This window comes from Brachionichthys hirsutus, chromosome 7 (assembly GCF_040956055.1).
Source record: "Brachionichthys hirsutus isolate HB-005 chromosome 7, CSIRO-AGI_Bhir_v1, whole genome shotgun sequence".
In the NCBI taxonomy this organism is placed as follows: domain Eukaryota; kingdom Metazoa; phylum Chordata; class Actinopteri; order Lophiiformes; family Brachionichthyidae; genus Brachionichthys; species Brachionichthys hirsutus.
The window spans coordinates 6,209,783-6,222,476 of NC_090903.1; the positions used below are offsets into that span (position 1 = coordinate 6,209,783).

The following is a 12,694-nucleotide window of genomic DNA, read 5'->3' on the forward strand; positions in this document are numbered from 1 at the left end:
ACATGTGTAATGACAATAAAGTTAAACTTAAACTAACCTAAAAATGTGATTCTTTGACCATAAAAATACAAATTGTTACCACATTGTGTATCCGTATTTTTATGTTAGTTATTTAAGAAAAATATATTTAATTTATGTCTTTGTTTCAATCCAGGATAAAGCTCGGTAAATTCAGATCAAATTTGTCACCAAACTGAATCAGCACAATTTCAATTTCAGCTTGATCGAGGATGCAAGTCTGTAATATTGCTTAAATGCAAGTCATTCTGTGACTGTGTGATCCCTGTCCTGCAATGGTTGGAAAGGCTTGATCTGTACTGACGTAGTCGTCTAACCCTCCAGTTAAGGTCAATGTTTCTCTTGCAGCCTTCATGCTATAGAAACCCATATAAGAACATTGTGTGTTTCATGCATTCTGCTATTCAAAGCAGGAACAGGAGAAAGGACAAGCCTCCAGGAGTCTGTGTGTAAACTACAGCTCACCTGTATACCTGTATGTCATGTAGCCTTCTGTTAGTACTGCATATATAGTGATTGTCATTATGACCACTGTGTTTACTGTGAGAGAGTGTCTCACCCTCAAGTGCCACATTAAAGTAAATCCATACAGTGACTGCAGCAGTTCGTCCTCGGGTCCCAGCTGCTGCGTTACAAGATGAAAACTACGGTGAAACTCGATCCACGGGCTGCACCTCTGTGTAACGGTGAAAGACGACTCGGGCGAAGGCTTGCATACAAAAGAAGGCTCCTGTTTCAGCAATCTGCTGTGCTGTGAGTCATCATGTGTAAAAGTAAACAGCGCTCTGCTCAGGCTCCAGTTCATGTTGTTGTGTTTGACTAATGCGATGATGAAAATGAAGGGAACACCGACGTTTTCTTTGATTGCCTTTTTTGTGGTAAAACCATGGGAGAGACATTTTCATGCTGAAGAAATGTATTCATGCAGAAACATATACATGTACCTGTTTGTGTGCATTTCTCAATTCACCTATCTCTGACCTGGAGATATGGGCGTCATTAGCTTTCTAAGGCAGCTCTGTTTCTCTTAGATTCAAAGACATATCTTTACTGATGCAACAACATTTATGAGCAGCGGTGCTGACAGAACCCGAACTTATATTTTATCTGTACTGTCACTACCTATAATTATGACAGGACACTCTGATTTCAGATTTCATATGTCATATAGAAGCCCTGCAGATGAATCTCGAATGAAAATACTTTATTACTTGGGAATCATGCTAAATATATCCATGAAAAAGCGAGGCTTACGAGAAAGTAATTAGCGAAGATGAATGCAATTGAATGAATGAATGAATATATTTATTAGATAGAATGTTAGAGTACAAGTACAGTCACACAGTAGCATGTATTACCATATTTCTAGTTTACATTCCAGAATACATATCCAGAATATCAAGACACTGAGAATTGATAAAAACTATACAAATCCTACATTTAGAAGCTGCATTGCTCCTATTTAAGAGTTGATTGCATTAATTTTACAATGCAAACCCAATGCACAGTGTAAACACCATGCAAAATCTCATATCATTTAAATTCATTGTCCAAATAAATAATTGGTTTGGAGAAACCAAATATCCATAAGTACATAGGTTTGCTGAGGCCACTTTTGTTTATACTGCTGACACACCATGTGCAAATGCTGAATGTCATAGTGCCAGGGTTTATGCAAACTACTGCTTGGTAGCATTGGACTCCATCCGCTCTGAATCGATGCTGCTTTAAGGCCTTAAGCAGGCCCTTGCCCATGGCTGAGAATTAGCATTTAAATTGCCTCGCCCACACACCCGGATGCGTTGCACCTGAAGATGCACAGAGAGCGCTGGGATAACTTCTGGAGCAATAACATGTTACTATTGTATTCCACACATAATCGGAAGACAAGAAAACTCAATAATAATTTCACTAAAAATCTGTTTGCTTTTTTGTCTTTTCTAAATTGCTTACATTTTATTCTCTAATATTTTGACTCATGACATTGAGCCGTGTTGAGAACGGATTACTCTGATGTTTACTAAATGTGTTTACTCTCCTGTCTATTAACAATTCAAGAGGGGATATTACCTATAGTTGGTTCCTTGTCCAGTGCGGGTGGGGTTATATGACAGGTTGGTCAAAGATCAAACCTGTGACGTACCACTGAAGGGCGTGTCCCTGATACTTCCTATTGGTTGAGTGATTCTAGGGAAAACAAACCTTCAAAGGGCTGCTTCTTGCTTTGCAAATCAGAAAGTAACCCGTGTCGTTTAAAAGTCACTGAGGATCAGTTCGATTAGATCTGATTCTGTATAGGCGAGTCTTCTGGGACATGGTCACAAGAGAGTTTGAAGGACAAGCTAATATTAGAGACAGTAAAAGGGGAATAGATGGAGTGGCCAGCCTGTCTATCGAGGTCCAGCCCAACTCAGTAAGGCTTTATGTTTGGAGCATATCTCATAAACTACACATACTAGCATTTCCCCTCTCATCCAATGGCCTTCTTCCCTTCTCCAGACACAAGTTGTGTGTGTGCTGTGCTTGGAGTTCACTGTGAAATTACCATCTTCATGATTCTCAACATGTCGGCAGCCTCAGATGAATTTGAGAGAATTGAACGAGCTGTGAAACGCTTTGAAACCCCAAACAGAAGTCCAGTTGCTTCAGATTCAACCTGGGAATGAGTTTATTCTTGTTTCAGAGGAAACGGATTTTTAGAGAGTAACGATATATTTGCACTGTTAGGTCAGTCAAGCCTGGAATCAAACTCATACATCTGTAACCAAGGTTACTTGATTGTAACAGCCAAACTTTTAAATCTGAATCATCCGGATTTTTATTTAGATCGCGCGTAAACTTGTAGATCCGTCAAGTCATATAATCTCCTTGACGGAGGTTACGGCTATTTACACCTACACACGCGCGCGCACACACACACACACACACACACACACACACACACACACTTGTAATGCGATAATCCCACTTTTTGCGACCTTCCGTGGAGTAATGAGACGATGCGTAACGAGACGTGACCCGTTTTGAACTCGCCAGCACCAAAAGCGTCTCTCGTTCGGCTGTACTGGTGCGACACTGTGCATGTGTGTGCATGTGTGTGCGTGTGTGCGTGCGTGTGGACGCGGAGTCCAGCCCCGCAGCCCCGCAGCCCGCCCACCAGCCTGCCTCTTCCCTTCGGTGCGTCTCGCTCCGCCCGCCCCGCAGCAGTCTCTCCTTCCCGGCGAGGCTTCACTCCAGAGATGGCTGCCAAAGTGTGCAGGTCGGTCCTCCTGCTGTCCCGGAGCGGCGCACCGGCGGCCGGCAGCCTCCCCGCACTTCGGCAGCACATTAGACCGGTAAGTCCCGGGGAATCTGCGCGCATGGCGGCGCGGCGCGGCGCGGCGGAGTACCGGACGGGGAGGCTGGACCGGAGAGAAAGGCAGGCTGTAAAGCTAAGGAAGTAAAGCTAATAATTAGCTTCTAGATTTTCCGCTGATGCCGTTTCCCTCTATCGCGCTTGACGGGAAGGTGGCGGTTTAAGACGAGTCCTGATGTCCCGGTGTGAATGCTCTGATCCCCCGGTGGGACGCGGAGCTTCGGCGGAGGCGACGCAGCTTCCTGGGGCGCTTGATATGAATACCCCGCCGACGCTGCCCCGCCGCCAGCCGGCACCCCCCCCCCAATCCTTGAACTTTGCAGACATATTTGAGCTGTTCCTGGTTGGTGTGTGTTCATTTGAACGCGATCCCTTTTTTTGGGGGGGGGGGGGTATTTCTGCAGCAGCTGTTGGGATTGGCCGGGGTGTTTGGTTGAGCATCTTTCCTGCTGGGAGGTTTGGGTGACCGTCTCTGGCCGATGGGCTGCTGTTGTGTGTGATGCTGCAGCAGAAACTCAGAATAATGAATGTCTGCCCAGAGCCAGAGGAAAACTACACGTGTGTGTGTGCGTGTGTGTGTGTGTGTGTGTGTGTGTGCGCGTGTGTGTGTGTGTGTGAGAGAGAGAGAGGGAGATGTGCACTGTTAATACACACAGACTTAGAAAGATGGGAGCCCACACTCGGATGATGTCAGACTCTCCAGCCAGCCTGCTGTTCCTCCCCTCCCTGCCTCCCTGTGGGTCGTCCCCCCCCCCCCCCCCCCCCATTCAGCAGGGAGATCCTGGGTTTTCTGGCGAGCTGATGCGGCTCCTTTTTACACGCCCGCTGTGGCGTTACCAGAATGCTCTGGGTGACAGGAAGGCGACTCCCTTCTCTCACCTGGTTACTTCTCCTTTACAGAACCACGAGCACTCGATCACAGACCTCGGGGAAACTAAACTAACCTTCCTGTGACCTGCACATTGAATAATGCTGGCTGGTGGAGTTGGGGTTCTCACCCACTGGGAACCATTAAGGGTGCTTTCACACTGCACCAAGAGGACTCGGTTCCTTTGGGAGCAAATTCTTGCATTTATAATTAGTTGAAAGGTCTGCGTTCACACTGTGATTTCTCCGCAAAATGAACTTTAGGCGCAGCGTCGCGTGGCTGAAAAGGCAGCTTGTCGATTGGACCACGTAGAAGGGGAAGTCCCGCCCTCTCCCATGTTTGTTTTGGTTTGGAGTGCGCCAGCAATGGCTGCTGCTCATCCAATGAGGGGAAGCTCATTTTGTTACACAACGCTAATTGTTTTTAACAAAGACAAAGTCGCTGGGGAGCCGTAAAGTCTCCGGATCAGTTCAGAACAACGGAATGAAACACTTGTAAAATGCTTCGGGTGTTTTATGCTTCGCTGTCAATCAAAATCACTGCCGCAGACAGAGACGCTGTATTTTACTAAAATACAGATTTAGATTTATATGGCTTACACTAAGTTTTGCATGTAGAAAACAATATGCAAAAGTATAATAATAATATTAACTGAACCCCCCCCCCTAAAAATCGGATGCCAGATGGCTTTAAACAACTTGATTTCATGTCACCGCTATCTTTTTGTTTCAGCAGGCTCGTAAAAAAGTCTCAGATTTCATGATTGGAATTTTAGTACTTCTGAAATATTTTGAGATGCAAGTTCTAAAATATTAATTTCCCCTCAAAGCTGCTTCAGGAATGCGTATTTAAATGCTTCCTTTGTGCTTCTAGATGAATTTGAGCAGGGCTTTGTTGTTTAACACGTTATTGCAGTAGTTTCATTCATTCATTCATCTTCTTGAAGATTGAAATCGTCTCGTCGTCAGCCGCTTATCCGACATAAGGGTTGTGGGTGTTGCTGGAGATTTATCCCAGGTGTCTCATCGCAGGGCCCAAACATAGACACACACACACACACACTCACACCTGCAGGCAAATTCAGGGTAACCAATCCACCCTAGTTGCATGTATTTGGAGGTGGGAGGAACCAGGAGAGAGCAAACGCACACGAAGAGAACATACGAACGCCACACAGAAAAGCCCCAGGTGGAATTGAAACGGGAACCTTCTTGCTGTGTGGGAACAGCGCCACTCACTGCACCACTGTGCTGGCCACACATTGAATTGAATTGAATAAAGTTTATTTCGAACATAAATGAGATAAAGCAAAGGATATTCAGAAAAAACAACAACAAACATACTATTTAAAACAGGACCCCATTCGAAAAGGAGCGAATTGTGGCTTAAGTTTTGTGTTTAATGGTCTTATAAAGGTCTGAAAAGGCTTAAGCGCTTTAAGTTAAACCTGCAGAGCGCCTTTGTGCATCTGTCAGAGGTGCCATCATGTTAGCAGGATAAGTTGCTGTATAACAGGAAACCCGACCTTTCACTCCTGGCATAATCTATTAGAAAGCCAATAACATTCCAGGTGCAGAAGTTTCTGCTGCCGTCATGAAGCTGATAACGGTGGAATGGAACGCGAGATCGGGACCGTCGACGCATCTCTCACGCAAGAACACGAGAAAAACAATCCGTTCTTTACCCAGGCAGTTTCAAAACGCTCTATTTATCCTTAAAATGTTGCCTTTGTGCTTCATTTTTTCCCTGAATCCCCCTGAAATAAACGGGCCTTTCCTTACCGTGGGGGGTATGACAGCATGCCTCGCAGCTGGCTGGGGTTTAATGCATGTTCATTGTATTTCAGTTTGTCATATTGTGTCTTGGTCCGTTGAAGCGTCGCCGCTGCAGCCGGCCGGCCCACGTTTCAGCGTGAAGGCCGAGCTTCTTTGTCTCTATGACGGCGTTGCCATGGGAAGCGTTCTGAAGCAGGTAGCGCTGGGACCTGACCCTCAAAAGATGAAAGTACGTCACCTGGAGCTCGGGCTGAATAAAACCGGGGGGGGGGGCTCTGGTGAAGAAATAATGAGTAACTGGCACCCGCTTACTATTGAGTCAGCTGCCTTATAAAATACTGCTGTCATGAAGGGTGATGGGATTGGAGCCCATGCAAGCCATCAGCCCTTGTAAAAAAAGTTAATGACTGACTGGTGGTGGTGGAGGTGGGGGGGGGGGGGGCACATACATTTAATATTTCCACATGGCTCTAAAACAAAAGGCTTCATTGGGAGAAAAAAATTAATCTAAAGGTTACGGTACTACCATGATTTGGTTGAAGGAGAATCAGCCCAGACAAATAATGCTTTCCTTATTTGCATTTTAAGTGGACTTACTCATTAAAGATGAGGCGTTTGGGACCAGAGGGTTGAGGGCCCAGTCCTTTTAATCCAATCAGTGTCGGAGTAAACTAATTTGTCCCCGCTTCCTTACAGGGCTGCTGAAGTTATCCGGATTAGTGCGATAACAGAGCAGCTGTCGGCTTGCAGCTAAAAAGGTGCTAAAGATGCCTGAATGATGCCTGTCCTCAAAGTCGCCGTCGTTAAATGCATTTCTGGCTTTTTGTAGACGAAGCAGCATCTCACTCTATAATTGACGTTTTAATTCTAAAGCAGGTTTTGGGGGCCTCATCGCATCCAACGTGTCAGAAATGACATCCTTTGTTTTCATATCAGATCTCTTCCGGGGAGGGATCGTCATCAGTCGATACGGCTCTACTGGTCCATCTCGTCATTGATATTTGATTACGATCTGTAGACGCAGACGATTTAAAGGGGGGAGGCGTGCTCAGAGGTTCCTTTGCTGGCTGAGAAAATGGATCCTTTTGTTTCCTGCAGCAGGGTTTTCATTCATTCTTAGTAATCTGAGGCAGAGAGATATGGCATCCAGTCAAAGGTATGGCTGACAGGAACGTCTTTCCATAAAACATTACACAGCTGCTGACGAGAAAAGTGCAACTTGTACCTGTCGACAGTTCACAGTCCAACTGCAAGAGCATCGATTCGTTGAAATATTTTCAAACTGTTAAGAGATTTTAGATGGACGGGAACCCCCCCCCCCCCAGACTGCAGATTGTTTTTTCCAACAACCATTCAGTAATAATAATAATACATTCCATCCCGACTTATATGTGTGATTTCTCCTTTAACAGCATCCACAGTGTCCCCTTTTGAATTGATCTCACACCTTTGGCTGTAGAGCGATCAATCAGAGATATGGGGGAGACACGCTGTCTTTGCTGGACAGGCAGTCCAGGCACTTTGCTTTGGTAGCAGGTTGCAGTGTAAGTCTGGATATGCAATGATTGCAGGTCCTGTTACTTCATACTTGTATTGGTAGTGTCCCTTCAAGAATAATATTGTTACATGTCCGTCCAGCCGTCCGTTTTTGTCCCTAGTAGAAGTACTAGCATTGGCAGGTTTTACATATAAATGAACACTAAACAGTAATTGGGTCTTTTAATATTACATTTTGACATTTACATTTGAAGGCGACTATGGAAGTCAAACATCTCCTCCATCGTGTATTGTTCAAATCAAAATACCCTATTTTCGGCTCATCAAAGGAACGAAGGCTGTACTGATGGATTTGTTGTATAACTTTTGTATATGCAGTATATTACATATATTTGCATTGCTGAGGCTCAGGAGGGATCAAATCACATTCAGATGGGTTACTGGTATTTTTTTCTTTAATTGTTGTGCCTCTTTTAAGCGCTGCTGTTTGCGTTGAGGAAGAGGATTGAGGCTGCAAAGTGAACTCCCTGTAATTTTCATTACAGACGACTTCCTGACAAGCAGTGGATGATAAAAGTCAATTTATTTCAACATGCCACGCATTTAGAGTTCCACGTATTTAGTATGTAAGTACCTGTCAGATGAAGCCTCAGCAGGCTGCCAGCTAGTCTTCCGTTAATTGGTGTCAGATTGGTGAGGTTGTATTCAGGTTAGGATGTGATGGCAGGAGGGCAAATACATTTATTTAATTTTTAAATTGATCTTTTCAATTTTCAACAATGTCACGACACATCTGAGATCTCAGCATTGTGCAGGGCTGCTTGGTGGATTATACTGCAGTTCATCATTTGATTAAATAAGGAGGAGCCTTAGATAATGAAAGATGATCAGCGCCGACCTGAATGAAGACAACAGAAGTCTAATTAAAAGCAGTAAATCTAGTTTGGTGAGGGATACAATCAATGCTCGCTTGCAATGACAGATGGGATTTTAATTGGCATTTACTGGCTAGTTGAAACAAAAGCGAAAATGTTCTTAGAAAATGTCTGAAACATTTGGCTGCAATCATATTGATTTCTGCATTGACTCAAACTTTGAAACTGTGCTGGTCTCCTTCTTTTTACCTTTGATGTATGTTTAACTGTCTGATCATCGTGTGTGTAATTGTGTTGGTGCAGTGGTAAAACGCTGCTGGCTTTAGTGGCTGTGGTTCTTTCACAGCCCAAGTGGCGCGTTCCTCTCAGCAGGTCGTAGCCAGATTAATGTGTGAAGTCGGCTGTCTGGTAGCTGGACAGCTGGACAGCTGACCTGGCTCTGCTCTGAAACCGAGATGTCTATTTGTTCAGATGCACCTTTATTACCTCCGCCGAGCAGGCTGTGTTTTCGCCTGAGTTGGTTTGTCTGTCTGTCTGTCTGTTAGCAAGATAACTCAAAACGTTCTGGGCGGATCTCGATGAAATGTTGGGACTCTTACCGGGAACCGTTGATTACATTTTGTTAACATTGCTTGTAAAATATGAATTAAATTCAATAGTGGAAAAACAAATTTGTTGTATCTTCAAAAGCTATCGCTCTATAGATCTGGAAGAATACGCCGTTACTGAAAGTGTGCTTTTTGTGAATGACTTCTAAACTAATAATGATATCAATGTGAATCCAATTGCCTGTTTTCATGGTTAAGGACTCTAAAACGTATAGATAAAATAAATGTAGGGCCATTATTTTAGGTGTAAATCACAATATAGGGAGACTGAGGTGCACGCCGGAAGTCTGCGCTCTCTAAGTGCAATTTTATAGTTTTGCAAATGCTTTCTTTCAAATCTCCATCAGTGTTTCCAATCTAATTATTCTGACAGGTCTGTGATGTGGGTAAGTGTTGTAACTTCAGCGTTGAAGTAGTTGGCGATGGAACAGGCAGCATTTCACATCAGCCAAAGCTGCGCTGGGTACTGCGTTGTAATAATCACATTATAGCATCTTGAGGCGCTTCCAGGTGTTTGCTTCAAACGCTTCTGCTGCTGCGCTACTCCTCTCTGAGGATGCCATGCGAAACGGCTTCTATGGCAGGTGTGTTTACTGCCGTCCCACGAACAGCTGTGTCGTTAGTCTCTGTTTAAAGGCATCGCGAGAATAATTCTCTCTGCTTCTCCTTCTCTGAGTTCCAGACATATGCTAGTGTGTCTAGCACCGGCATGTATTCTCCTACTCATTTCCTCAGAACGGTAACCTTTCTCACGCTCACCAGCTAGTCTGCCTTGGGGTCAGAAGAACTGTCCTGGAAGGTGGGATGTTTCCCTCGGTGCTCCCGAAGTGTCCTCGCACTAGTTTGTCCGGCGCAGTTGTCGTTTTAAGGCTGCAACTCCTTTGCTGGACTGAGTGGCCACGCGTTCTTGCAATCTTGCGTTCATTAGCGAGCTTCCGTTTGACAATGGATGAACCTGTTGGGATGGGGCGTTTCCTCCTGAATACTCAAAGGAGCGATTTCACCCCTGAAGTGGGTCGATGGCGGGTGATCCTCTGCCGTTGGCGTAGGCTCATTAGCTTCTGTGGCCCAGTGTGTCTCCAGTCAAGCCTGAAATGGACATTAAACTAGGCCAACGTTTGTAAGGTGATGATGGATGGAGGCAGTGCTCGGTCACCTCTTGTCTCGGGGGGGGGGGGGTGTCCCCTTCAAGGAGTAAAGGAGAGGCGGCTGCTACAAGCTATGAAGGTCAGCCCGGTCTTCATGCTATTAGGCTCCGGATTGATCATTATTGTGACAGAGGATGTAATCTGTGGCTATAAAGCCTTCAAATGAGCTCCATGAGTTACACCAGGCAGTTTGGGCTAATGAGAGTCAGCTACGCCTGAAACTATCACAAGACATTTACACAGAAACCATGCAGCAGCGACATCACAAGCAACGCTGACCATGCGGCAGCGACATCACAAGCAACGCTGACCATGCGGCAGCGACATCACAAGCAACGCTGACCATGCGGCAGCGACATCACAAGCAACGCTGACCATGCGGCAGCGACATCGCAAGCAACGCTGACCATGCAGCAGCGACATCTCAAGCAACGCTTACCATGCAGCAGCGACATCAGAAGCAACGCTGACCATGCAGCAGCGACACCTCAAGCAACGCTTACCATGCAGCAGCGACATCACAAGCAATGCTGACCATGCAGCAGCGACATCACAAGCAACGCTGACCATGCAGCAGCGACATCACAAGCAACGCTGACCATGCGGCAGCGACATCACAAGCAACGCTGACCATGCGGCAGCGACATCGCAAGCAACGCTGACCATGCGGCAGCGACATCGCAAGCAACGCTGACCATGCGGCAGCGACATCGCAAGCAACGCTGACCATGCGGCAGCGACATCACAAGCAACGCTGACCATGCAGGAGCGACATCACAAGCAACGCTGACCATGCGGCAGCGACATCGCAAGCAACGCTGACCATGCGGCAGCGACATCTCAAGCAACGCTGACCATGCAGCAGCGACATCACAAGCAACGCTGACCATGCAGGAGCGACATCACAAGCAACGCTGACCATGCAGCAGCGACATCACAAGCAACGCTGACCATGCAGCAGCGACATCACAAGCAACGCTGACCATGCGGCAGCGACATCTCAAGCAACGCTGACCATGCAGCAGCGACATCTCAAGCAACGCTGACCATGCAGCAGCGACATCACAAGCAACGCTGACCATGCGGCAGCGACATCAGAAGCAACGATACCTTCTGTTTACGTATGTTTTATAAGACAACAGCAGAGCGACGTTGCTCCAGTGTGATTTTAAATATTGCGCTGGTATTCAGCAAATTAAGTTCAGGTGACATACGTAATCTGATTACTCTTCTTCTTTTGAAGATGTGGAAGTTGTTGATAACTCATGTTACATGGGGAGGAAAATGGAACTATAAAAGAGTTCTGTTTCTCCATTCTGAAAATTTATTTTACCTTCAGTTAGCCGCTAACTGCTGCTTGCTTCTCTAACTCTGCCTATCAAAATATTAGAACTCTCCTAGAGTGGCTAATAAGTGTGAGAAGGGAGGGAGGGGGGGAGGGGGTCGGCCTTTCCCCTCAGGATGTATTGATTCATTAGACAAGCTCATGGTAAATTAAGAGTTTGATTGGGACGGATGCTGACTTAATGCAGCGACAGCGAAAGCGGTTAGTGACAATTAAGCGTCTGATGAATAGGTGTATCATTTTCAACTATTATCGTGGGTGCAGTGGGTAGCGCTGTCACCTCACAGCAAGGAGGTCCTTGGTTTAATTCCGTGTTCTCCCTGTGTCTATGTGGGTTTTGGTTCCCACCACCAAAAAGCAGCGTAGGTGAATCGGTTACTCTGAATTGGCCGTATGTATGACTGTGAGCCTGAGTGGGGTGTTTTGGTTTCTATGTGGCCTTGTGGTAATCTGGCGACTTATCCAGGGCGTACCCAGCCTTCCGAATCCAAATAAGCAGCTGACGACAAGCCGATTACTGATAGGCTATAGCCTTGAAGAAAATGAATGAAAGAACTTGTGTGCATCTCACATTTAAACATACTAAGCTGCAGGTGATGCCGCCGCAACAATCAGCCAATGGAGAGCGTCCGTCCGGGATCCCCTTCTCCCCAGTATTCTTTTCATGGTCCTACTTATCTACATCTATCTATGGCACACTGAATCTCACGGATCCATAAATGACAAATGTGCAATGAAATGTAGAAGCCAATCATATCAGTGCAGGAGTAGGAGAATGAACGCAACAGTGAAGCAGCTCACATTTGGAATTATTAGCATTGTGTATGAGTAAATCCTGTTTCTAATGGCTGGGAAGGTGTCTGTGTGCAGGAAACAAGGGATTGTGCGATGGGAATCCCCCGTCCTCGGGCTCACCTCTTTCACTGAGGAGGAACTGGGTGAGAGGGGGCTGCTGCTCATTTATAGCTTTCCTGTCTCACTGTCAGCAGAGATGTGAGGATTACTGCATCTGTCCAACCACAGATTTCAGTCCTCCTCTAATTTGGATTCTTTGCTCAGAAGACCATTAACCCACTTCTCAGTAAATAAATAGACATGCAAGTAGAGACTCAGACCAGCGTTCTATCTTTTTTTTATTTTTTGAGGAGAACTGCCTCCAGCTTCAGTCACTATGAGCATCAGCAGCAACATTTAACAATCGCTTT

At 45.7% G+C, this 12,694-nt stretch overlaps 1 protein-coding gene across 1 annotated transcript in view; it reads left to right on the plus strand.

Annotated features, from left to right (window-relative positions):
- The first annotated feature begins 3,257 nt into the window (after positions 1–3,257).
- The window catches only part of mcu (mitochondrial calcium uniporter), a 42,566-nt gene continuing 33,129 nt past the window's right edge, over positions 3,258–12,694 (plus strand). Inside the window, exon 1 of the mRNA XM_068741412.1 lies at positions 3,258–3,353. Within this exon, the coding sequence (XP_068597513.1) occupies positions 3,258–3,353 (96 nt within the window). The remainder of the gene's footprint in view (positions 3,354–12,694) is intronic.